The sequence below is a fragment of the Mobula birostris genome, chromosome 11, assembly GCF_030028105.1.
Source record: "Mobula birostris isolate sMobBir1 chromosome 11, sMobBir1.hap1, whole genome shotgun sequence".
Taxonomy (NCBI): domain Eukaryota; kingdom Metazoa; phylum Chordata; class Chondrichthyes; order Myliobatiformes; family Myliobatidae; genus Mobula; species Mobula birostris.
The window spans coordinates 67,655,956-67,683,363 of record NC_092380.1 but is presented as its reverse complement, the minus strand read 5'-3'; the positions used below and the strand labels follow the sequence as shown (position 1 = coordinate 67,683,363).

At 40.2% G+C, this 27,408-nt stretch overlaps 1 protein-coding gene across 1 annotated transcript in view; it reads left to right on the top strand.

Moving 5' to 3' along the window:
* Positions 1 to 27,408, top strand: part of saxo4 (stabilizer of axonemal microtubules 4) — a 155,971-nt gene that overhangs the window by 42,536 nt on the left and 86,027 nt on the right. The window contains exons 9-11 of the mRNA XM_072273144.1: positions 16,380 to 16,565; positions 20,615 to 20,709; positions 23,629 to 23,793. Coding sequence (XP_072129245.1) covers positions 16,380 to 16,565; positions 20,615 to 20,709; positions 23,629 to 23,793 — 446 coding nt within the window. The remainder of the gene's footprint in view (positions 1 to 16,379; positions 16,566 to 20,614; positions 20,710 to 23,628; positions 23,794 to 27,408) is intronic.

Here is a 27,408-nt window from a genome sequence, read left to right as displayed (position 1 = left end):
TATTTTCTTCTCCAATAGAACACATTAGTATAGTGGTAGGCATGACGCTATTTCAGCTCGGGGTGTTGTGGAGTTCGGAGTCAATTCTGGTGCCATTCTGTAACGTGTCTCTCTAGGTCCTCCCTGTGACATGCGTGATTTTTCTCCAGGTCCTCCCACAGCCGAAGGCATACTGGGTAGGTTGTCCTGTGATTAGGTTAGGATTAATCAGGTCTGTCAGGGGCTGCTGGGGCGGTGTGGATCCAAAGGCTGGAAGGGCCTACTCCTTGCTGTGTCACCAAATAAATAAATAAGCATGATCGTTCATACGAACAGAGAATGCTCGAAATACTCAGCAGGTTAGCAAATCAGGTTGCAGCTCTGAACAGAGAAACAGAGTAAATATTTCAGGTGATCTTGTAGTTGAAATGTATTATTTGCATTTATTTCGTACTTCCAACATATGAAATTCTTTGCTTTTCAAACATAAAAGACACTGTTGTGTCTATGCACAACTACATATCAATTAAATAAAAGCACACACGCAGGAGATGGCTTTAACTGGTGTAGTCAGATTGCAATGAGAGAGAGAGAGAGAGAGAGAGAGAGCAATGCACATGCGTAGTCAACAGATAAATACATAATGCTAAGGGGGGGGAGTCCCCATTTTTTCTTGCTCTAAAAGGAATAGATCCATACACTACACTTCCTCCCCCTTTAGATTAATGCAACATAAAACTGTATATGTACAAAACATTCAATTTTCCTTTCATAAGCAATATCCCAAATAAACATGCTTTCACAATAACAGTTCATAACTAACTTCACAGTTCAAAAGGTTCAGTCTTTTGGGTGGTGCTCTGTTTCTTTCAGTGTAGTGTCGCTGGACCCATTGAGTGGCATCAGGTTTGACAGGTGTCTTGTTAACAATAACATTCTCGTCGCTCCCCTAGGCCTATGAAGTGGCATCAGGTTTGGTAGGTGTCTTGTCTAGGACAATGTTTTCGATTTCTGTTGCATCATCACTGAGAGACAAGTTTATTAAAGTCTGTCACGAGCGGAGCCTTGTGGCCTATCGTGAAGCGACTGAGCATATGAGACTTCCCCACCCCCTCCCCCCAGATTGGACGCTAGTCTATCACAAGGTTAACCCCCAGCATTTTTTGCCGGTACCCATTCTCAGCTGAGTAGACTGGAGCATTGTGTGGTTAAGTGCCTTGCTCAAGGACACACACACTGCCCCGGCCGAGGCTCAAACCCACGACCTTCAGATCGCTAGTCCAACACCCTGACCACTTGCCCACATGCCACACACTGAGAGATAAATCCAGTGACTTTAATGTGTCCATCTTGTTGGATGCAGTTGACTCAGGGTGTGTTATTTGATTAAGCATCCTGTATCTGTTCCACATGACATCTCCACATCTCCATGTCTGATCTCCAACATCCTCTGTTTACATCAGTGATCCCGTTCTTGTAGCTATCCGACTGGGTGTCCACTTGTCTTCTCAGTAATCACGCACCAGTATTTCCTGTCTAAACTCAAAGCTCCTTGCTGCTTCACTTAGCAAATGGCTGAACTGCTTATTCTGCACTTCTCTCTGTAGATCTGGTTTCAGAAGGTCTATGTGAGATCTCAGATTCATGTTCCTGAACAGCATTGTAGGTGTTTGATTTGTCATCGCATGAATAGAGTTCCAATACACAAATAGGAATTAGTCTACCTTGTGCTGTAGAGAAATGTCCTCCTTATCCATTGCTTTAATGGACTTCTTGAGGGTTTGGATAAACCTTTCAGCTAACCCATTGGTTGCTGGGTGGTGAAGAGCTGACTCGAAATGTCTGTTGCCGTTTTTCTTCATGAACAGTCGGAATTCTTCTGACATGTATTGTGCTACATTGTTGCTCACAATTTGTTCTAGTAAGCCATTGCTGCTGAAGATAGTCCTCAGAGCAGGTACAGTCTTTGCTGAATTGATTGACTTCATTGGTATAACCACCGGCCACTTTGAATGAGCATCCACAGCAATCGGAAACATGGAGTCCATGAATGGCCCGGCTAAGTCAATATGTTCTCTTTGCCATGATGAAGACAGTCACTCCTATGGATGTAATAGTGCCTGTGGGGGTGCATTTTTGAACTTCTTGGCATCCCAAACAGCTTTTGGCCAAGTATTCAATCTGTTTATCTATTCCTGGCCAGAACACATGGCTCTGGGCAAGACTCTTCATTTTGACTGTATCCAGGTGTCCTTCATGCAGATTTTCTAACACTCTGGTGCACAGTTTAGAGGGAACCACAACACGAGATCCACACATCAGTGTTGTTTGATGTACCAACAGTTGGTCTCATCTTCCTGAGAACTCTGGAAACATAGGGTTACCATGAGCTGGCCATCCTTGCATGGTGATTTCATAGACTTTTGACAATGCTGGGTCATACCTTGCTTTGTTTGTATTTCAGAATTTGTTACCAGCAACTGGTCCACAATACGGTGTGGAACACTTCTGCTGCGGCAGAGAATGAAGACTTTACTTCTTCAGTTGCCAAAAGTGGAAGTTGTTGCAAGCTGTAAGTGCTGCTGTGTTGTTTGGTACCTTTGAATTCCATGTCATAAGAGTGGGCTCCTAAGAATAGTGCCCAACATTGTAATCAGGTAGCAGTCATCACTGGAGTTCCCTTCCTGGGATTGAAAATGAACACAAAGGGCTGGTGATCTATTATTAATGTAAACGTTTGTCCATAGAGGGAGTGGTGGAACTTGTTTATTCCCCATACTAGACTAACAGCCTCATGGTCAATGTGTGCGTAGTTGCCTTCTGCGCTCATCAGTGATCTTGAAGCAAACGTAATCGGGTGTTCAGATCCATCTTTCATAATGTGTGACAAAACAGCTCCAATGCCATAAGGGGACACATCACTCGCCAGTCCGATGGACAGGGATGGGCCATAACGGGTGAGCAGTTCATCTGATGTTATTAGTCTCTTTCTTTCCTTGAATGCATTTTCACATCTTTCTGACCATTCCCGCTTTGCTCCTGTTTGTAACAGTCTGCTGAATGGATGCAGCACTGTAGCAATGTTTGGGAGAAATGGATTGTAGTAGTTTACAAGACCCAAGTATGACCTGAGTCGTGAAACATTTCCCAGTTTGGGTGCCTGCAGCACTGCTTCAATCCTCTCTTGTGACTTATGTAAGCCACGCTTGTCAATGGCATGCCAGCAATAAGAGATTTAATTCTTGAAAAACTCACATTTCTCTCTCTTTGTGGGCAGACCTTGTAAGGACTTCACCAAGGTTCTGGAAGTGCTCTTCATCAGTTTTGCCAGTCATGATGATGTCATCAAGGTAACATTGTGTTCCTGGGACATCTTGGAGCACTTGCTGTATTGCTCTTTGCCAAATGACTGGAGCTTATGTGATGCCAAAGGTGAGATGATTATACTCGAACAGTCTCTAGCGAGTGTTGATTGTGAGGAACTTCCTGCTTGACTCCTCAATCTCCATTTGCAGATAAGCTTGTGACAAGTCAATCTTTGAAAACCTCTCCCCACTTGCCAAAGATGCAAAAATGTCTTCTGTTCATGGCAGGGGACACTGCATAGTATGCAGCACAGGGTTGATGCTCACCTTAAAATCCCATATATGTGAATGGCTCTGGCCTTCCCTTTCTTGATCACTGAGACAATGGGCATGACCCAATTGCTCCACTCAATCTTGGAGAGAATTCCAGATGCCTCTGAGCTCTGCAGTAAGGCACTGGATGTGCTTTATGAATCTTAGTGTTGCTGTTTCATCCAATTAAATTCTGGCTTTCATGCCTTTGAATTTACTAATACTATTCATGCCTGAAAAATGCTGACCCTCCACTTATCAATATACAAAGCTCTGACTGTTGTGTTTAGCCTTCATGCATCCCACTTACCTTCAGTTTGCCTTTGGGAAACATTTTTTTGCCTGTGCAAGTCTTTAGCATCACTCTGGTCTTCTCTACTGGTATCTTAGAAAACAGTCTGTTGTAGTCAGCCTCTGTAATTATGGACAAAACTGACCCTGTATGCAGCTCCATTTTCAGTTTTACTCTGGACACATTTATTGTCATCCAGATGATTTTGTGATCTGCTTCAGTTATACTATGCAGTTCTAGGCATGACAGTTAACCTTTGTCAGACTCTGTGTTGTCTGATTCTGTTTTACATTTGGTAACTTCATGCATTTGCTTAGTTTTATGTTTGGGACTTTTCACTTAGTTGTGCTTTTTGTCTGCCTTGCACATTCTCTCTATGTGTCCTTGTCTGTGACACTTCCTGCAGATTTTTTTCTTTGAACTAAACAGTCATTTGTATCATGGGAGGATATGCCACATCAATAACATCTTTGGCCTTTTGCACCATTCAGGGACATTTTGTGCATTTCATACTCTAACCTTTTTTTGTAGTTCTGCTGCTGTCTCAAACAATATTTCAATGGTCAATGCCTGTTCTAAGGTTGGGTCTCTTTTGGTTAATAGCCTCTTTTGAGTGCTTTGAATATGCATGCCACATATAAGCCTGTCCCTTAAGGTATCAGAAAGTCCATCTCGAAAGTCACAGTACTGGGGAAGTTTGCACAGTTCTGTAATGTATTCAGAAATGCTTTCATCTTTTGACTGGTTCCTTTTGTAAAATATAAATCTCTCAGCTATTACCAGTGGTTTAGGGCTCAAGTGATTTTGTAAAATTGCAACAATTTCATTGACGGGTGGGGGTAAGGGTTGTCAATGGGCAAGAGTAGCAGTCAAATACACTGGGTTTCCCCAAGAAAGACTACAATGACCATGAAGCCTTGCACAGGCACCAGTGCGCATGCGTAACTTGCGCATGTGTGTACGATTTTTTCCTACAAATCATTTTTGGCGATTCTGTTCCGGGGGGGTGGTGTTAATCACAATTGGAATATAGATGATAATTAGCTAATACACTCAATTTCATTTCTAAAAGGGTTTATCTAACGAATTTAATATTAAACACACAGTGCATATTTTCCTTGCATGAATATAGTGATAAGTCAATTATCAGGAGAGCTTGAAGTAAATGTTGAATGAGCTTCCAGTAGAAGTGGTAAAGGCAGGTTCGATATTATCATTTAAAGAAAAATTGGATAGGTATATGGACAGGAAAGGAATGGAGGGTTATGGGCTGAGTGCACGTCGGTGGGACTAGGTGAGAGTAGCGTTCGGCACGGACTAGAAGGGCAGAGATGGCCTGTTTCCATGCTGTAATTGTTATATAGTTATATAAGTCAATAGCATCATAACATTTTAAGTATCGTTTGGATATTAAACACGCAACACTTATTTTCCCCGTATGAACATATAAAATCATTGCAACACACCAATATCGTTGAATCAGTGGGAGCCCTGGGATTGTTTTCCTGCAACAAGATGGTCCTATCGAAGAGTGACGAGAGACAGCGATACTCGAACATGGTTCCTAATGTCCAGTCTATTCCGCAATTTAGTTTTCGTTGCATTCATTGCAGAGATATGTTGGAAATGGAAGCAAAGTTTTCAGTGCTTTCTTGGCTATCTCAGGATATTTAGCCTTGACTTTGATCCAGAATGCCGGCAGAGATGTTATGTCAAACATACTTTTCAGCCCGCCGTCATTTGCAAGCTCGAGGAGTTGATCTTCTTCCCGCGCTGAAATGGATGACGCGCGGGTAATGACCTCGCATGCGTAATGGCTCAACATTGGGCGTGACAGGGAATGAGGAAAGGTGCAGTTGACTCCTATCGCCAAATCATATCGTTTCCTCGCGGCCTGGTAGCGCATGCTCTGCGGCCCGGTGGTTGGGGACCGCTGGCGTAAGGGACTTGTACCCATTAAGCTAACAAGTGCAGAGCTTTCTTTTGCTTCTCCACGTTGTTTGTGTTACAATACATTTCACCCCTCTTGATATATGACTCTCAGCCTCCATTAGCACTATCAAATTCATCAACTTTCCCAACTGAAGGCATCACCACATTATTTTCACTTTAAATTCAGTGAGAGTGAGAGAGGGAGACAGAGAAAACAATGAATGTGTGTAGACAACAGTGCATGCACAGACAACAGATCAATACGTAGTGCTCAGAGGGAGGGGAGCTTGGTCATTGCTGTAAAAGAAATTGATTCATACATTGCAGATACCAAATTAGGAATACTAATGATCGCTGTGCTTTACTTATCGCATTTAAGTTGACAAAACTGATATGTTTTTTAACATTGTTAAATTTATCAAGCTGCCCATAGAAAACCTTGTTGATGCAATCCTCTGCATGAATGGTTTTAAGTGGCTTCTTCTGGGAAACAGCATGAATGTCATTTGTGGCCAAGATCATGCCTGGATGCTTTGTCTGGGAAAAATTCAGGTTAATAATTTTTGGGAGTAGCTGCAACTTTTTGTATAAATGAATAAAATCAAACCCCAAGTTGCTGAAAGCTCACAGATACTGTTGCGAGTGTCATGTTGGGCAATAAGTCTACGAGGGGTGATTGAAAAGTTTGTGGCCTAAGGTGGAAGAAGATGAGTTATTAACTTCAAACTTTCTGCACTATCACTCAAAGAGTTGACCTGCACGTGCATGTAACAAGAGCTGTATAACTCATCTCCTTCTACCCTAGGCCACGAACTTATCAATCACCCATCTGTGGACACTTTCTGGAGGTCCAAGATTCATATGCTCCACGACTGCTGGACTAAGTGTGTACATGTAAGAGGGAACTATGTTGAAAAATAAATGTGCTAGGTTTTCTAAGATTGACTCCTACCACAGGCCACAAACTTATAAATCACCCCTTGTATGTATGATCTTGTGCAGCAGCAAAACAAAATAGCAAGCACTGCACAATTGATATCATTTGTTCAAATTCCATTTATGGCATGGATCACCAATGCAGAAGCAAGGCTTCATGGGATAAATGCCAACTGCTACTGTGCTCTGGTGCATATATCTTTCAACAGGTAGAATCATTCTAGAGAATTTCCTTATACTTGAATTCAACTCCACTGTGCTTGTCGAACTGCAGACATTCTTTGATAGTCCATTTTCTTGTCGCAAGCTCGAACACATCCTTATCCTGACCCCATAACTACCTCCTGAAGTCCCAGAGCATTTCTTGCGGTCCTGATTCCTCAGCAGCTGAAGGTCTGATTTATCTACTGGCTGCTGTGATCCAAATACCCCTTTGTAGCAACTCATTACAAGTGAACGATGGTCTATCTTCCTCTGTCAGATTTGGCATGAGGAAGAAGCAGAGAAATTTCCGGTGCGTACATATAACATAAGACCCAATTTTATATCTATCATGCTTGTGTCAACTTCCAAAGTAGAACACACGGTATATCCTTCACACATCACTAATTTAACATGAATGATATTTAGGTTTTATGGCAGCGTGAAAAATTAAGTGTGATGATAAATTCCCAGACAATGTTCCACATGGTATCCAGCAATTTCAAATACCTCCAGGAATTGAAGATGCATTGTTTGAAAACACCAAAAAAAAGCAAAATCTTTTGCTGTAGAATTGCTTGAGCTAAATGATATAAAGTTGAGTCGGGTAAACTTTGTCTATCATCAACTGCCCAATTGAACAAGCAGAATTATTTTGTTTTACAGCCCAGCTTGACACTGCTTAATTATCTCATGTGGAATAAATAAATCAGTTGTGGTGTTTGATGAACCAAAGGCAGCTGGAGATAAAGCTGCAGTACTATCACACGCTCTCTGTGATGCCAAATGCCAGTCTTCAGTCAGCTTTCAGCATCATATCCTTTTCTCCAACACCACGCTCCCATTTCAGTCATGCACACTGAAAAATGCAAACAACATCAAATACATAACTTTGTAAAGAACAATATGTGTTTAAAGCTGTAATTCTATCAAACTAATGCTGAATCTGCTCATAGATTCATCAGCAGCTCTACAACTCCTGTCTGCAGCCTTATTTTCCTCCCAAATAATACTTAACAGAACTGTAATGAATACTGTATTTATTATTGATGGAATAAGCTATCTGTGAAGAACAGGCCTAATTCAAAGACCAGTAACATCTCCTCAACTGAATAGTGCTACTGCTTTTATGGAATGGAATGAAAGGTATCCGATGATATATCTTGTGACACTGTGTTTCAATAATGCAGTGTTAAGTGTCAAGGGGGCAAAAAGCTTCTGAAAGTTTTTCATTTTTCAAAGCACACCCATGGAATACTGCCTTGCATTTTGCCACTGAACTTTATGAAGCTCTGGCTTGTAAGCTTCATTAGATATTTGGAAATCATACCAGTAAGGCTATGCTATTATCACATATTTACATGGACAATGACATTGTTGTGCAAGTGCAAGCACTGCTGGGATCTGGGTTTGTTCCTTTGGCGTTGCCTATGTGGAGTTTTCATGTTCTCTGTGACCATGTGCATTTCCTCCAGATGCTCTGTCTTTCTCTCACACCTCAGAGACAAGCTGGTAGTTTAACAGGCTTTTGTAAAGTATCCCTCAAACTAGGTAAGCAGCAAAAGAATCAAAGAGCAGTCAGTGGGCATGTGAGAGAGAATAAATTGCAGGGCTTTGGGAAAAGGGTAATGAAACTGATGGGCTTTCTCTGCTGGAAGCCAATATGGACCTGATGGACCACACGCTCTTCTACTCTTTTTCAATGATGTAATAGCTAATAAAACTATAACCTGTGCAGGCAGGATATGTGATTTCCCGAGTTTATTAAAGATGAATGCTTCATTAGACAATCACTAAGAAGTTTGTTGTTGGAATCTATTCATTGTATTCAAGTGTAGTAATCTGATATTTGTATTTTGGTATGATTTGGCATTTACTATTTTTTACTTATCATTGCTCCATTTTATCTCTGATTTCAATTGATTTTAAGTGTGCAGAAGTAGCCTTTGGGGAAGTTTAATGTTCTTGGAGAGTATCAGCATGACGGTATCTGCATTAAGGTGGACTCAAAAGACCTGAAGGAACCAGCTGAATAAGGAGTTGTTGAGCCTGGTCTGATTATCCATAGATCACCAGTTACTGGAGTAAACATTGTAATTTACCTTCATTTCAATTCAGAAGGTGGCTGTATCACCAGTAACAAGGCAATTGCTGGGTACTAACCCTGCCATTGTCTTCTCACAGAGGAAATCAATCCCATAGCCTATTGCTGGAAGTTCGAATGTCCCAGCCTTTGCGTCAGTGAGTGGTTGTCATTAATCGGTAAACCAGGTCCGTCATGGTCCTTCTGTTCAATTGGATGGGGATTGGTGAGAGACCTGTGGTTGACTGTGGTTGCAGGCCTTTTCCAGGGTCATTGGCTTTGTCCAGAATTCATGGTGGTATTGGGGGAGCTTGAGGAAATGAACCTAGTGAACTTTGGTAGGTTAATAAATCAATGTAAATTGCACACAATGTGAAGGTAGGTAGTAGAACTTTGGGGATGGGGGGAGATGATGGAAATATTGGGAGAATGAAAAAAATGATTAATGTAAGATGAATGTGATTTGGTGCTTTGTGCTCATTATGAGCTCAGTGGATGAAGTGACAATTTCTTTGCTGTATGATTCTATAATTTGTTGGCCCAAAATACTAGCTAGCAATGTAAGTTTATTTTTTACAGGCTTGTAAATGTAGAATGTAAACGGCCTTTGAACGCAGAATGTAAATGTAGATTTACATTCACTCAGGCTTCCATGTCCCTATGCAACTAAAACAAGCCCTAATTACATTTTGTAACTTTTGTTAGCATGTTTTAAAATTTTCTCAAGCTCCCATATACTCCCCAATGATCGACATGACAATCCTGGGGAAATTGTTTGGCTGTGAACTTTTTTAGTGTGATGGGTCAGGATAAAGCATCTAATTTAGTTTATCACTGATATAGTTCACTAGGATTATTTTCAGAGTGTGCCATTGCCCTGATATTTTTAGCACAAGCATGAGATTTATTGTTGATTGTTTAAGCAGATGGAGCTTCTCACTCCTGGTGGAGATAGCCATGGACGCCTTTTGGCAATATCGTTGTTCAGTGGTCATGGGGTGTCTCCTCATCTGCAAGAAAATGGATGAGGCTTCCATCCTGTGATCTATCACTGCAATAAGGGTTTCTGACTCTCTGTTCATTTCTCCCTGCAGCCACTCTGTAAGGCAGACAGAGCATGTGTTGTTGCTTCCCACCTGCCTCTGAAAGAGCAGATATCCTCCTTAGGTTCATGAACAGCAAATTGATGATAGCTTCACTTAGTTCATTAAAGTTCCTTTGGCTACCATTGCAAGACATGTAGTGTTGACTGTGAACCGCCTTAACACTAGCTGTAATTATTTCCAGCCAACATCTTTTTTATGGGGATCTGAAGATTGGCAAAGCCTCTGGCACCCTGGTAGTCTGAGACAGTGAGATTTTAAACCTAAAGGGGTGGCGGGGTGGAGTTGTGTCTCTACCAAAGGAGGTGTAAGGCATCCATTCCTCTGTAGCCTGCAGGACATCTTATAGCACCTGCTTAGCCCCTCAATTAGAGATATGTGAAGCCATGAGAGTAGGTGGTGGACAGTCGTATGAGCAGCTGGTGCTTATCACAAGTTTTGGCCATGCGACTACTGACGCCAGGCAGACAATCTCTGAAGAGTATTGATAATGGCTGGGGTATCCATCTTGTAAAGACACTGCCTAGGCAATGGCAAACCACATCTGTAGAAAAATTTGCCAAGAACAATCATGGTCATGATCCCATGATTGTCTATGTCATATAGCATGGCACATAACGAATGAACGAAAGACAAAGGCGCTGATCAAACTCTGCCCCCTGTATGTTGGATCACAGCAGCAATAATAACTACTGTACTTCTGAAATTACATTAAGGAACTACCTCTGCACATTTAAACATTCACTCAGGTTTCCATGTCCCCATGTAACTAACAATCTGCTGGAGGAACTCAGCAGCTTGAGCAGCACATGTTGGAGAGAAGGAACTGTTGTTACTTCGGATTGAAACCCTACATCAGGAGAGAAGCAGGCTTTCAGCCCGAAACAATGACAAGTCCTTTCCCCCAGCAGATGCTGCCCAGCTGCTGAGTTCCTCCAGCAAGATTGCTTGTTGTTCCTGATCCCAGCAACTGCCATTTCTACTGCCTCCATTCTACAGTACCATTCCCATTTCCATGTGGTGTTCAGTATTAGAACCTGGAAGCATAGCTGAGACAGTTTAGAGAATTAATGGAAGGCCCCAGATCTGTGATCTCCCTGGCAAACTCCTGGAACTCCTCCAGTGAAAATTATCATTCATTTAATTGTGCATTATAACATAGAACCAGAAAAACTATAATATTGTATGACAGGGCTTCTTTTCGTAGACATTATAGGTCATATTTCAGAATAACTGCACCTATATGGCCATCTGAAGGCCAAAGTTCCAGACTTTTTCTAGAACTTCCTAAAGCTGGTTAGATGCCTGCAAGGACTATACAGCAGAGAGGTGAGCTCATATCATGCACGTGCAGGTGGGTTGAGACAAACAGCTGATGACTTTCCCTCTGAAAGCCATACTGGTTTTTTTTTTTGTTTGAAGGGGTAATAACATCCAAAATGAATGTTGCCACACCACTCATTTTATAACAGAATCACTAAACTTGAGAGAGCCATAAGTCACTATGCATCGAAAAAGCTTGATCAAGATCTCAAGCAACACACATCAAAGTTGCTGGTGAACGCAGCAGGCCAGGCAGCATCTGTAGGAAGAGGTGCAGTTGACGTTTCAGGCCGAGACCCTTCGTCAGGACTAACTGAAGGAAGAGTGAGTAAGGGATCTGAAAGTTGGAGGGGGAGGGGGAGATACAAAATGATAGGAGAAGACAGGAGGGGGAGGGATGGAGCCAAGAGCTGGACAGGTGATGGGCAAAAGGGGATATGAGAGGATCATGGGGCAGGAGGTCCGGGAAGAAAGACAAGGGGGGGGGGACCCAGAGGATGGGCAAGAGGTATATTCAGAGGGACAGAGGGAGAAAAAGGAGAGTGAGAGAAAGAATGTGTGCATAAAAATAAGTAACAGATGGGGTACGAGGGGGAGGTGGGGCCTTAGCGGAAGTTAGAGAAGTCGATGTTCATGCCATCAGGTTGGAGGCTACCCAGACGGAATATAAGGTGTTGTTCCTCCAACCTGAGTGTGGCTTCGTCTTTACAGTAGAGGAGGCCGTGGATAGACATGTCAGAATGGGAATGGGATGTGGAATTAAAATGTGTGGCCACTGGGAGATCCTGCTTTCTCTGGCGGACAGAGCGTAGATGTTCAGCAAAGCGGTCTCCCAGTCTGCGTCAGGTCTCGCCAATATATAAAAGGCCACATCGGGAGCACCGGACGCAGTATATCACCCCAGTCGACTCACAGGTGAAGTGTTGCCTCACCTGGAAGGACTGTTTGGAGCCCTGAATGGTGGTAAGGGAGGAAGTGTAAGGGCATGTGTAGCACTTGTTCTACTTACACGGATAAGTGCCAGGAGGGAGATCAGTAGGGAGGGATGGGGGGGACGAATGGACAAGGGAGCTGCGTAGGGAGCAATCCCTGCGGAATGCAGAGGGGAGGGGAGGGAAAGATGTGCTTAGTGGTGGGATCCCGTTGGAGGTGGCGGAAGTTACGGAGAATAATATGTTGGACCCGGAGGCTGGTGGGGTGGTAGGTGAGGACCAGGGGAACCCTATTCCTAGTGGGGTGGCGGGAGGATGGAGTGAGAGCAGATGTACGTGAATTGGGGGAGATGCGTTTAAGAGCAGAGTTGATAGTGGAGGAAGGGAAGCCCCTTTCTTTAAAAAAGGAAGACATCTCCCTCGTCCTAGAATGAAAAGCCTCATCCTGAGAGCAGATGCGGCGGAGACGGAGGAATTGCGAGAAGGGGATGGTGTTTTTGCAAGAGGCAGGGTGAGAAGAGGAGTAGTCCAGATAGCTGTGAGAGTCAGTAGGCTTACAGTAGACATCAGTGGATAAGCTGTCTCCAGAGACAGAGACAGAAAGATCTAGAAAGGGGAGGGAGGTGTCGGAAATGGACCAGGTAAACTTGAGGGCAGGGTGAAAGTTGGAGGCAAAGTTAATAAAGTCAACAAGTTCTGCATGCGTGCAGGAAGCAGCGCCAATGCAATCGTCGATGTAGTGAAGGAAAAGTGGGGGACAGATACCAGAATAGGCACGGAACATAGATTGTTCCACAAAGCCAACAAAAAGGCAGACATAGCTAGGACCCATACGGGTGCCCATAGCTACACCTTTAGTTTGGAGGAAGTGGGAGGAGCCAAAGGAGAAATTATTAAGAGTAAGGACTAATTCCGCTAGACGGAGCAGAGTGGTGGTAGAGGGGAACTGAATCCAAAAAGAAGCATAGAGCTTTGAGACCTTCCTGATGGGGGATGGAAGTATATAAGGACTGGACATCCATGGTGAAAATAAAATGGTGGGGGTCAGGGAACTTAAAATCATCGAAAAGTTTAAGAGCATGAGAAGTGTCACGAACATAGGTCGGAAGGGATTGAACAAGGGGTGATAAAACCGTGTCGAGGTATGCAGAAACGAGTTCGGTGGGGCAGGAGCAAGCTGAGACAATAGGTTGGCCAGGACAGGCAGGTTTGTGGATCTTGGGTAGGAGGTAGAAACGGGAAGTGCGGTGTGTGGGAACTATAAGCTTGGTAGCAGTGGATGGGAGATCCCCTGAGCGGATAAAGTCAAGATCTTACAGGTTTGTATCTATTTTGAGATACTGTCTGAATGCAAATTGCATAAAGCATTCAGTCCCATTCACTGACAGATCCGTAGTCACTTGCCTCATAAAGTATGCATGGATTTTTTTTTATTCCAGCTTTTAGCTTCTCAAATAAAACATGTAGCATGTTCATCTCAAATACTGATTACACCATAACTGTTTATGTCTCCCTTCAGTACTAAAACCATAACAAACAATCTCTGCATGACTATAATTGGTTTTTATATAGCTCCCAAAGAAGGTATTCTAGACAGGCACAGATAGGGAACTACTTTATTGTGCTGTACCAAGAACTTCTACTGTACATTATACATTATGCTCCTATATAGGTCTGGATTTAAGAAAAAGCTGGCAAAGATATAGGATTATTAAACTGAATAACAAGGTAGGTGTTTTAATCGTAGTATGCAAAGCTGAACTATGTGCTGAAAGCTTTTCACTTACATGGCCTGGGAATTGCCATATTATTCTGCAGCTGTTCATTTGCTCAAGAACACCCAGAAATTTAGCCCCAGTCAGAGGCAGTGAATGAGTTTTGTATTCTGTCTTCTCAATTAATGAATTTCCACTTTTTACTCTGCATTAGACAGGAGTACTTGGAATATTTTTCACTTGTCTGGGTGAGTGCAGGCCCAACATCTCTGAAGAAAATCAGACCATTTGATAACACCCAATCCACTATTTTACTATTTAACACTGTCTATCACAAATGCCAATGGCTATAGTCTGTACCATCTGTAAAATGCACAGCAGTTACTGGACTCTCTTGGGCTATTCTTACATCATATTCCAAATCTGTGACTCTACCACCAAGAAGTAGGAGAGTTGTAAATATATGGGAACATCATCGGCAAATTGCATTCCATCCTCATATCAAAATATAATCAGAATCAGGTTTAATATCACTGGTATATGTCATGCTACTTGTTGTTCTGTGGCAGCAGAACACTGCAATGCATAATATATAAGAAATTATAAATTGCTATAAGAAATATATATTTTTTTCTGATCCTGTACAGTGGTCCCTCCATACCCGACAATCATGCAACCAGTTAGAATGCTCTGCACAGTACATTTGTAGAAATTTGCAAGAGTCTTTGGTGACATACCAATTCTCCTGAAACTCCTAATGAAATATAGCTGCTGTGTGCCTTTTTTGTAATTGCATCAATAAGTTGGGTCTGGGCTAAATCTTTGAAGTTGTTGACACCCAGGAACTTGACACTGCTCACCCTTTCCATTGCTGATCTCTCAATGATATATATATTGCCAGTCCTTCAGCATCATTGGGTCTAAATCCTGAAAGGACTGCAACTATTCACAGATAATTAGAGATGGAAAAATAAATTCTTTGCTGGGAATGTCCAGAACCCATATCAGAATAAATAAAAAAATAGTTTGTGTAAAAGGGTTAAGTATACGGCATTTGACATTATCAGTTGTGGAGGTGCCACATGTCTTGTGATTCCAGAGGTTAGGGCTTGCAGGGAAAATAAGAGTGCAGTAGTTTTAAAGAATTCAACCAGAGCCAATGGAAATATCACATGCAGGTGAATATATAGGACATCTTATTAACAATCTGGGGAATTGTTCCCATTTTTGTATAATTTTCACAGATTGTAATATTGAATTGGCAAGGTTGAAAGTATATTAGCCACCCAGAAGACTCATGTTTCTTATTGAATGGGTGTATGGAGAAGTGGACCTTAGCTTTTTTTTTCACACTCTCAGCAAGTATTCAACACCGATGATTACTTTGCCCAATGAATTTGCTCAAACAATTTGGAAATGCAGTTGAGCTTTAGTGCATCCATGTATAGAGAAAGGGGTGCAAAGTTCTTTTTAAATAAATCAAGTTTTTTTTTCCCATTGATTATACTGGAATTCATATCTTGTGTGCATTCCTCAACCCATCTCTTGACCATGTTCCAATGTCTATTTTCATTATATCTTGATTCATGTGTCTTAAAATATATGATTGTATCAGAAGCTAAATGTAGAACTAATAAAAAGAGATAAACATTTTCAAAATTTGTTTTGCTCAAACTGATCTGCCCAGATTGTGGAAGATGTGTCATGGTTTCCTTGGTATCTTAGTACAGAAGGAATAGAGTCTTGAAAGTGCTTACATGCACAATCAGGTACTGTATATATCTACAGCAATGAAATATCCAGCTGGCACTCACTCTCTAGGCTCATCTATAAATAAAATTATTTAAGAGAAGTAAAGAAGGAAGATAAGAAAGAAAGTAATGTTTATTTCTGGAAACCAAATTATACTCAAGAATTACAAACAAGAGAAATTCTGCAGATGCTGGAAATCCAGAACTCAGCAGGTCAGGCAGCATCTATGGAAATAAATAAACAGTTGATATTTCGGGCCAAGACCCCGCCGAAACATCGGCTGTACTCTTTTTCAAACTGCCAATTCTAAATTCTACATTCAGTGCATATTTTCCTATTTCCAAATTGTTTGTTGATCACAAATAAATATATGCTATCTATTTTGCCAAGAAATGTATATTATCAAAGCATTAAGGCTATTCGAATATTTACTATACCAATTCCTGCTCAGCAATTAAAGTCTTCAGCAGTAAGTGTATTCAGAATTCATACTAGTATTACTTTATCTTAACAGCAACCAAGCAAACTTCATAATTTTCCTGCTGATAAGATAGCAAAGATAAAGAAGGAAGACCCTGCTGAATACCTTCACAGAACTTATCTTAATGATCCAAGCAGTATCAATTCATTGACATACGTAAAACCAGAGCATAAACCATTGCAGGCAAAACTGTCTGGTCGCCTTGACATTGGAAGTCAGGTAAGAATAGCAGTTTCCCATTCAGTGTCAAACTTTGGATTAAGTGCAATAGAATGTGGTCACTAATAGTTGTTAATGTAGCAGTTCTCAACCACACACTAAACCTTGAGAAGCATTATCAAAACAAATGACCAATGAAATATTTCTTTATGATTTTTTTGAAAGGCAAATGTGGCCCAGGAAGGTGAAAGAATTCTCTAGCATTTTTAATGTCACCAAACATCCCAGCAGAAGTATTTTTATGCCTCAGGAAAGGGAGTACAATGACAAAATTGTTGTGGCAATTCAGTCTATTTAAATTCTGAGGCATAATCTAAACCCTTCAACCCAGCTCTGGGAGGAACTGAGCTTCCAGACTTAACTTTAAATATACAGGCCTCGAGGCTTAATTCATTGAGTTGGCTTCGTCTATAGCAGATATATTCTATTCAGGAAGTTGGTTGAACAAAACATGTTGGAGCAAATACAAGTTGGGTACGAAAAGGATATGCTCAAACATCTCAAGGATCATAAAAAAAACAGTATAATATAAGATTATTGCTATACTTGCACACATGCATGCTAAGTACTTACGTGCATGTTACTCAAATGTTTAAGTTATGAGCCTCTGTAGACGTGCTGGTCTTACCTGAAGTCTGTATATTAAAAATATGCATAGTCTGGTAGTTTGTCCAGAAGTACAAATGTTTGTTGTCAATCACAAGCCAGTACTTTCTTCCTAGTAGTTTAACCCCAGCTTTTAGTATTTCTGTGTTTCTCAGCCCTGTTACTTGATTGTTGAGATACAAATTCTTATCTTTAATTCTATATTTAATTCTGCATTCAGAAGATCTTGGTCCTTCAATTTACCTGCTGATGCTGGTGATTCAGAACTCTAAACTCTCCAGTTTGATACATGGAAACATTCTATGCAATGTAACATGCAGCTAATTAAAGAGCTTAAAAGGATGCAGTAGAGAATTCTATTCCTGTGTGTAACTTTTTTATACCTGTATCAATGTGATGGGATCAGTGGCCAATGCTGGATGATTCTTTCCTAGAACTTTCTTACATCCCCGGAAAAAAAATAACAGTTATATGACATAAGTCTTTTGATCCATTTATGAAAAATGCTTCTGTTCTTTACAAACACACCAACTATCAGATTGAATTCCTATTAAGGGAATACCTCAAAGATGCAGATATATTTTATGCCACATAGCTGGTTATATTATTAAAACATTGTCTTTGCCATCTATGTACTCCAAGAAAGCCATTACATTACTGTTAATATTTCTGAAAGTTACTGGAATGATTCATATATCTGGAATGCTTCTTACCACATCTCATTAAAGTTATGAAAAAACATTGAAACATATTAAACACACTTTTCTGTCATTTGCGGAGTTCAGTGATGTGACCAGAGGTACTGCACGCTTATCTGTTAAAGCAGAAATTTTATAGCATTGCCAATGACCTGGAAAATTTTAAAGTGTGCTTTACATGCTACTCCAGCATTAAATTTTATTTGCCACCTGTATGCTTTTTCAACGAGCATAGTAATATATCTTTGAGGCCTGTAGCAATCCTCCTTACAATTCACTACACCTTCAAATGTTATGTCCTCTACAAACCAATAAGTACAATATTTGGAAGTGTGTGAACAGTATAATTCTGCTATTTCACTGTGCCTCAAGAAATAAGAATTATACGCTTCCTGGCTTATTTTGGACGGTTGTATTCAGTTGCATATACCTTATAAACTGCTATTTCAAAAACAATGAAATGCAGATTTAGGTTAGATTATGAAGATACGCAGTCCTCTTTTATTGTCATTTAGTAATGCATGCATTAAGAAATGATACAATATTTCCTCCGGTGTGATATCACAAAACAACCAAGACTGAAAAAACTAACAAAACTACATAATTATAACATATAGTTACAACAGATTTAGGTGGCTTTGCTGCAACTTTTAGCATGTTGATTGCATGTCAATTTATTCAGTTGCTTGAATGTTGTATCTGATGGTTTCAGAAGTTAAAAAAGTCTTCTTAGTTACCATTATGCAGTTTATTATCCATGTAAGATGATTTACTGTAAGCTAAATTTCATGCAAATGAAGTTGTGAAAGCCCCTGTAAAATTTACTTTTATTCTATCTGCTATCGTATTTCATACCAGTTTTGCCCTTATTAATCTCGCCAAATCGCTGGCCAAGCAGTTCCAGGCAAGTCACAGCACTGACGTTCATTTGAAAGTATGGAAAATTACCAAGCATGTCCTTTTTACAAGGGTGACAAATCCAATTCCAATCATTATTGCTCATTTCACCTATTCTCAATCATCAGAAAAGTGATGGGAGCCTTTTTGACAATATAATCAAAAGGTACTTCCTCACCAATAATCTACTCACTGATTCACAGTTCTGGTTTCATCATGACTATTTGATTCTAGCTTACATAACAGTCTTGATCCAAGCAAAGACCAAAGAGGTAAGGTCCTTGACACTAAGGCAGTAGTTGACTGAATCACAGGTACTCAGGCAAGGTCAATATGGTACACTGAAAGAAAAATTATGCTTGACAGTTTTATTGAAGTTCATTGAAGGAAAAATATTTGCTGTGGTAAAGAGGAGTTGGTGGATATACTGTCCCGTGATGTTGAGAAGCATTTGAAATGATGTAGCATCAAAGGTCACTGTACGATGTAGGAGGTGACATATTAGTGTGAGTGAAAACTGGAGCAGCTAGAGGAAACCATCACAGTGACAGATAGAACATACAGGCTCCACATGGACAACACCAGAGGGCAGGATTGTACCTGGGTCACTTGAACAGTGAGACAGCAGCTCTGCTAGCCATACCAATATGCCATTGTTCTAGTTATCTTCTTTTGCACATTGGTTGTCTGATGATCTTTGTTTGTGTGTAGATTTCCATTGATTCTGCTGTATTTCTTTGTGGTACAATGAATGGCTGCAAGAAAATGAACCACGGGGTAGTATACGGTAACATATACGTACTTTGATAATAAACTTACTTTGAACTTAGAACTTTTAAACTTTTGAAACTGGTAGCTTGTCTTATGGGAATGGTCAGGTAATTGAGGCTTTTGTCGGCTGGAGATTAAGAGTGAGAAAGAATTTAACTGAAACATTTAAGACCCAGAGGAGTCTTGGCAGAGTGGATGTGAAGAAGATGTTTGCCCTTATGAGAGAATGTGGAATCAGTGGTCACTAGTTGAAAAGAGGAGGCTGCTCATTTAGGACAGAAATAGGTGAATTCTGAGAGCAGTTTCTTCAGAGATCTCCTGAAAAGTTAGAATGTTTGACTAATTTCAGGTCGTGTTACAATTCTTGATAATTTTATGACATATTTCATGACATATGTTAGTAATATTAAACCTGATTCTGATTCTGAAAAACTACTGAGGGTGGGCAACAATTGTGAGGATGACGTTGTAATCTTATTGAGTCAAGGAGCCAAGTAGCCTTCATTTGCTTCCATTTGTATGCCCATATATTCGTGTGTACCATCTGGTTCTAAAATCTTTGTAGTTTTTTTTTCATATTTCTTTTCTCTTTTTTTCTCATCTTTCTCTGAAAGTACGATTTAATTGGGCTATAGATCCATAATTACTATCAACCTTTCATCTACTTGCCCATGTAAAGACTATTACTAGAAGAGGCTGCAGAAACTATAAGTTCAATGTTATAATCCAGATTTCTTATTAGCAGTATTACTTACAAATCCTTCAGACCAAGAAAGAAATACTGTAGCTCAAAAAAAATTGTAAATGGCCAAATTAAATAACAAATTCCAAATGGATAAATATTGAAACCTCTGTTAAACACTTGTGGTTTTCTAAAAGAGCTCATATACTTTTGCGTGTTTTTTTTTTGCCCCTAACCCTCCAAGATCCATTTCTCATTCAAGGTTAAGGTTGACTTACAGGTCATAGGTTTGAGTGTTTGACATATGCCAGATCTATATTATAACCAGCATTGAATAATATTATGCTTCAAAACACCTGCTGCAGGGAATTTTCTGACCTTTTCCTCAATTTCAGGAATCCACCGGATTCACCAGCAATGAGAATGGTTATGTATATCCAGCCAAGAGTGCAACAGATACTGACAGATTCCTGACAAATTATAAACTTTGGTGAGTCCCTGTGTGAGAAAATACAAAGATAAGTAAAATGTTTTACAATGCAGCATATTAACAGAATATAGATGTTACCATCTTATGTTGCCTGTGGGAGGCCTCATTCATTGATATTGGAAGGGGTGAGATGGTGGATGGATTCTGTCCTAGGTTTTTTATATAATGGCCAAAGAAATAAAAGCATTGAGCAAGACAAGTCTTACAAAATCACTCCGAAGAGAAATGAATATTAGCAGACCTAAGGGCTTCAGGAACTTAAAATAATTACTCTCTTTTAATAGAAGGATAGGTACTGGTATCACCCATTGTTACCAACTCATTGTAGTTCTACTTTTTATTCAGATGCCAGAATTAACAAATTACTAGAGGTTGATAAAATTGTTCCAGGTTTACCAGCAGTATATGCTTAGAGTATGAATAAAGCTGGGGTGACTGTGTTTAGAGTCATGGAGTCATACATCATGGAAACAGGCTCTTTGGCCTAACTTGTCCATGTTGACTAGGATGCCCACCAGTTTCATTTGCCTGTGTTTGGCCAATATACTCTTAAGCCTTTTCTATCAATGAAAACAGAGACAATCAGAGACAATATGATAAAGACATGGTAAAACAGTAAAACCCATAACAATTTAACATAAATAGTCAACACACAGTCGCAACGTATAATTATATAACTTTCTTAAGTACTAGTGCCAGGCAAAATTACACTTCAAAAAGATATTTCATCCAAAATGTGAAATAGATTGTTAAAAATACAGTTTCAATATAATGAGCAAACAAGGCAAATTTTGAGATAAATTTTGAGAAAATGGAGATAAAGTTAGAAAATATACTGCTTTGCCATGTAAGGTTTTGGGGAATGGTTGTGCATTGCTAACGGTTTTGTGGGGATGAAGATTTGTATGGCATGATAGAGGGCAGTAAAGAGGAGGCTGGGTGGAGCATTTGTAGCCATGTTCAGCCAGGAGAACTGAATAGTTGATCCATTTTACTATTGTCCTGAGATTCCCACTCTTGCAGAAGTGAGACATCAGCCTGTTTGATTTATCTTACTTGGGAGAAAGAAACATCTGAGAACACTGAATACAGCAAATGCTAAGAGACCAGTTGATGTCCCAGGTGCCGTACATTTCTGACCTAGCTGCTCCTCAATCCAGGCTGTTTTGTACAGGATATAGTCACAACACTAGTGTATAGGCACAATGGGGAAAATGGCCCAGGTATGTTCTGTTCACAAAATATAGAACAAATCCAGTCTGGCTAAATACTGCCCAACTGCCCAACAAAATAATGGCAGGTGTCATATCAAGTGCTGACTGACGCCAGGGTAAATCAGTAATGATTTGGAGCCTCAGGACCCACACCACCAGGTTCAGGAACAGTTATTACCTCTCAACCATCAGACTCTTGAACCAAAGGGGATAACTTCACTACCCCATCACTGAAATATTCCCACAACCTTCAAGGACTCTTCATCTCGTTCTCGGTATTTATTGCTTATTTATTTAATTATTATCATTTCATTCTTTTAGTATTTGCACAGTTTGTTGTTATCTTTTTCACACTGGTTGAATGTCCATGTTGGTGCAGTCTTTCTTTGATTCTGTTATAGTTATTCTATTATGGATTTGTTGAGTATGGCCACAAGAAAATTAATCTCAGCGTTCTATATGGTGACATATATTAATTTGATAATAAATTTACTTTGAACATTGAACTTTGAAACTTATTACAGCCTTGATCCAAACATCTAGCGAAGTGATGACTTATAGAGATTAGGTGAGACTAACTGCCCTTGGTATCAAAGGACTCTGATAATAAGGTCAATGGGCATCAAAGTGAAAACACTCTGATTGTCAGAATCAAACTACACACAAAAGCTGATAGTTATGCTTTTTGGAGGTTAATAATCCCAGTCAGAGGATTCCCTTAGGATTATGCTTGGGACCCAACCAATGCCTTATCACTGACCCTTCTTCCATCATAAAGGCCGGAAGTGGTGATTCTACAATACTCAATTTCTCCTGCAATACCTCAACAACTTAAGTGATCAATGACCACATGCAGAAGTATCTAGAAAGGATGCAGGCATGGAAAGATAAATGACATGTAAAATTTGTGCCACAGAAGTGACAGGGAATGACTATCTACAACAGAAGGAAATTTGATGAAATCCCTTTGACATTTAATGACATTGTCACTGTAACATTGCCACTGTTACATCCTCCACCAGTAATATCCCGGGGTTACCATCAACCAGAAACTGGTTAAGGCTGGGTATTCTGTGGTGAGTAATTCACTCTTGATATTTCTGTACCTATTTTTACCTATAAAGCACAAGTCAGCAGTGTGATGGAATATTCTCAATTCACCCAGGCTATTCCAACAATACCTCCCAAACCTACAACCTCTACCACTGAGAGCAATAGGAGCTGGGGCATGGGAATACCTCTAAATATATCTTCACTTCTAATCTGCACATGAACCTGACTTGGAAATGTGTTCCTTTACATTGCAACATCAAAATCCTGGAGGTCCACACCAAATAGTACTCCGTGAATATTTTCAGTAGAAAGATTACAGATGTTCAAAAAAAAACCTTACCACCATCTTTCATAAGGCAGATTAGATACGTAATAAGTGCTGGTTTTGTCAATGATGCGCAATTCCTGAGAAATGAATTTAAAAAGCTTCCCTCAGTCAAAAGGCAATGAAAAACTTGCCAGAGAGAGCCATCGAACTAGAAAATAAACATGTGACCATAGGAAGATTTTCCTGCAGGAAGTAGGAATTAAAGTATACTTCGAGGAGGCAAATAGATGAAACTGATTCAAGGGAAGCATATTTGCTTGTTGGATCTAATGGGCAATTTGAAAATTCACATTCTAATTCTTTCCTAATTTTTCAAATTGTAAGGCACAATGACAAAACACCAAAGGGAGAAGACAGAGAGGGTTGGACAAGAGGAGGTATCCAGAAACAGCTAGCTGATGGTTTTGTTCGAAGCAGCATCATTCATAAGCATGGACCTGACTATAACATAACTGAAAATTTACATCAGATTCACCCCCATGTGGCCAGGTAGGAACTAAACTGAAGGTTCACCAGAAGACACCGGTGTCCTGGTACTCATTGTTCTATTAAACCATTAGTTCTGTGTGTGTTGGCCTACTTTAGCCTCCAGTTGGATGATCAAATCTCTTACTGTTTAACCTCTCCTCACAGCAGTAAATTTCTCCATCTCCTGAAACCCCCAACATTTTCACACATATTCAGTTTTGGCTATTTATGCATCCCCTGTTTTAATTATACCATCATTTTTGTCTATTTCTTCACATGCCAGGACCCTAAACTGTTGAATTCTTCAATGATCCTCTCTACTGCTTTGACAAAGTTAGTCTCAGTTTTACTGTTTTCTTTTAATTGGAAAAAATGTGCAAATACTCATTTGATCTGGCAATAAAGATTTGAACAAAATAATTACCTTAGAGACTTAGTTCTAACTGGCAGAATGTACCACATGGCTGCCTGATCAAGCAGCAAAGAGACCAGTGGGATCTCAGTGATGGGCCTTAGCTGAATCCAACTCAGAGCTGCTCATACAATAATAATTCTCTTCTGCTAGTTTTCCAGTGTCAGTTGCCTCTGGGTCCTGAAAGTAGAGACCTTGTTGGAGGAAGTAAGGGGATTCTCTTCTTGATTTGGGGCCATTGTCTGGTCAATGCATTGCAAGCATACACAGACAGTAGCTGAGACTGAGCAACAAAATGTATCATTCCCACTTTGAGCCCTGATTGAACAGATCATGAAATATTTAGTAATTGACTCAGAGAGTTTGAGTGCCATTGTGTTTTTGACTTCACCATGGATGACCTTGCAGTCTGAGCTCTGGGACCTCTGTTGTTTTAGAGCTTCTACTGTGCATATAGATCCTGATGCCTTAACTGTTGTTGCTGCCTTTGCAGTGTAGTCACATTCTTTGGTATTTGCTTGTACTCTCCTGTTCTTTCAGCATAAACCATGCGCCCTTTTCTGTTTTAGCCCTGGATTTCATATTCTTACACCCTCGAACCAGCAGCCTGTGCTATGCACTTTATTGTTCCTATACCTACATGCAACCTTAAAACTCATGTGCATATTTTCATGTGTTTAGAACTTGCACTGTAAATTAATATTTCTTCAGGATCTGTGATTTGAGGCTTTAGATCCATGATGTCCTTGCTATCTACCCTCAGGATCCTGTGCTTTACATATTTATGTCCTGGCATTCTATTCTGTTTTCTTATGCTGTGCATGCTTTCTTGTATCTTTCTGGACTGAGTAGTGTCGTCTTGAGACTCGAGAGCCTGTGTTCTCCAATTTCATGTCCTCGGAGCCACTACTGTGGGCCTCTAGATACTTATTGTGTAATTCCTGTGATGTGTAGCATTTTGTCAACCATGTTGAAATGGGAAAACTTCAACAAGTTCTGTACCCAGTCATAGAAAATTCTTAGCACCAGCTAACTGAGAAAACTGAAAGCATAGAACCCATTAATCTATTTGGTAAGAAATCATTGGTTTCTCTGCTCAAAATAAGCTTCCAGTAAAGTGTGTTGCAATTGTATGCTTATCAGTAATATTTCACATAAAATATTTAATACGTTTAAGAGAAGATTAAAGCTGTTTTATAGTTTGTGATTGCTATTTTACAGCTAGTTGATATTGTTTTATCATGCAAAGCTGCTTGTTTATTTCTCTTGCCTTTCTTCCTTCCCTCCCCCAGCCAATGTGTAATGAGCTGAGGGGGATGTGTGACGGAATTGCATCTTATCAGAGAATCAGAACTAGAGTGGGTGGAAAAATGAACATAGGTAATCCTGTTGACTGTTTCACAGGAAGAAAAAAAGAATTAATAACTTGAAATCGTAAATCTTAAAAATAGTCGCAAATGGGGTTTATGACTAATACCAGGTGTCAAGGCAGGTGAATTTGCTAATTTCCTTGCTAATACCTAATGTGTAACATGAGGCTGGCAAGACCACTTTTCTATGGGAGAAGAGATAGAGCCTAATGGGGTCCACCTGACATATGCTGATATTCATCTGGACTTAAGGATTTGTCAGATTAGTGGACTTCACCCCAAGGCCATTATATCAAAGAAGCATGTGGGTCAGGCAGTGGCAGATGTATATGGAAGGGCTGCTGTAGGCAGTGAGCTCGGGGTGAAGACCATTACACTTTAGAGCAACCTTTAGAGGTGTAGCCAAGAGCATTTCAGGCCAAGTGCCATTCATTAGTGGAAAGATTGTATTTCTATGGCTCTTCTGTACTGGAGGAACCACTCACATCCTCTCATCCAAGCTCTTGGTGGCAATTTGAATGAGCCCGGGGAAACATGGTAGTCAGAAAGGATGAAATGGTTTGGGTTCACTTTATAATTATAATGTGTACAACGGCTGCCCTGAAAAGACACATTTAAAAATTCCTGGAGTTTACAGTCACACAGGAAAGGATAAATGCATTAGTAATGTTTTTTTTAAATTAGGGATTATTAATGGCTAGGCATCGTCAGGATGAATGGATTAGGGTGTTGTGTTGCTGTGGAATGACTAGTGGGTTAAAGAATGTTGCTTTATTTTTACGTGGAGGTATAGGATATCTGATGAAGAGGTCTACTGAGTTATCTCAAGGAGAAGGCATTTTCCTTATAGCCCTGCAGCCTGACTCCTCATTCAGACATAATATGTCGTCTGCATATACCTGGCTAATTGACTCCTCTGCAAATATATCAAGTCTCAATCCTTCCTGAACTGCTATATTGTGAAGAGTCTCCAGCAGGAATTTATTATACTGTGAATCAGAACAGTTCGTGGAAACATATTTTAAGCTACGTGTTTAACCTTTTGATTGGTGACTTGAAATCTGCATACGCCTCATTGAGGTGGTTTTCTCTTGATGTTCAGAGATTTCAGTTTCAGCAACAATTTAGAAGGCAAACTGCTTAGACCAGAAGCCAACTACTAATTTTATTCTCTCCCTTGGAAAGCCAATTGAGGATAATGAACAAGCCAAATGCCTTTTTGCTAAGATAGCTAATTCAATATACTTAGGCATTATCAATGTGGTTTTAGTATCACCGACTGTAACCTGAATCTTGGGGAAGCTATGGGCTGTATAAAATGACAAAGCTATATCTGTATATTCTCCTTAGTTCTAAAAAATTGTGAATCAAAATGCTCTGTCTTAAAAGCTGTCAATGACCAACTGTGCTCTTCTCCTTTCCTGGTGATGCTACTTCTGACCTTAACCTGTAACAACAGTTGAAGGGTGGAGATAGCTATCATGGGCAATGAGAGAGCAGACAACTGGGGCTTTTGGACTGCAGTGATGCCTTACTCTTTGGTAAGGACTGTTCCTCATGAAGGGAAGAATATAGTGATGATCACAGCTCAAACTCCTGTCGATACAATCCCCCAGAAATTCACTTGCTTTACATCTAAGGAGAATGGTACACTCATCAATATTTTGGGAATGTGTTTCATTTAGATATCTGTGCATTGACAGGTCAGTAGATTTCACTGCAATACTTGTAGTGTTTCCCTGGGTCCATTTAAGATGTGGAGCATAGAACACATGATTAATATTTAGAACAGGACTGTTTATTGCTTTGCACATTTTTTCTTTATATGATTTGAAGAATAAACAAGCATAACAG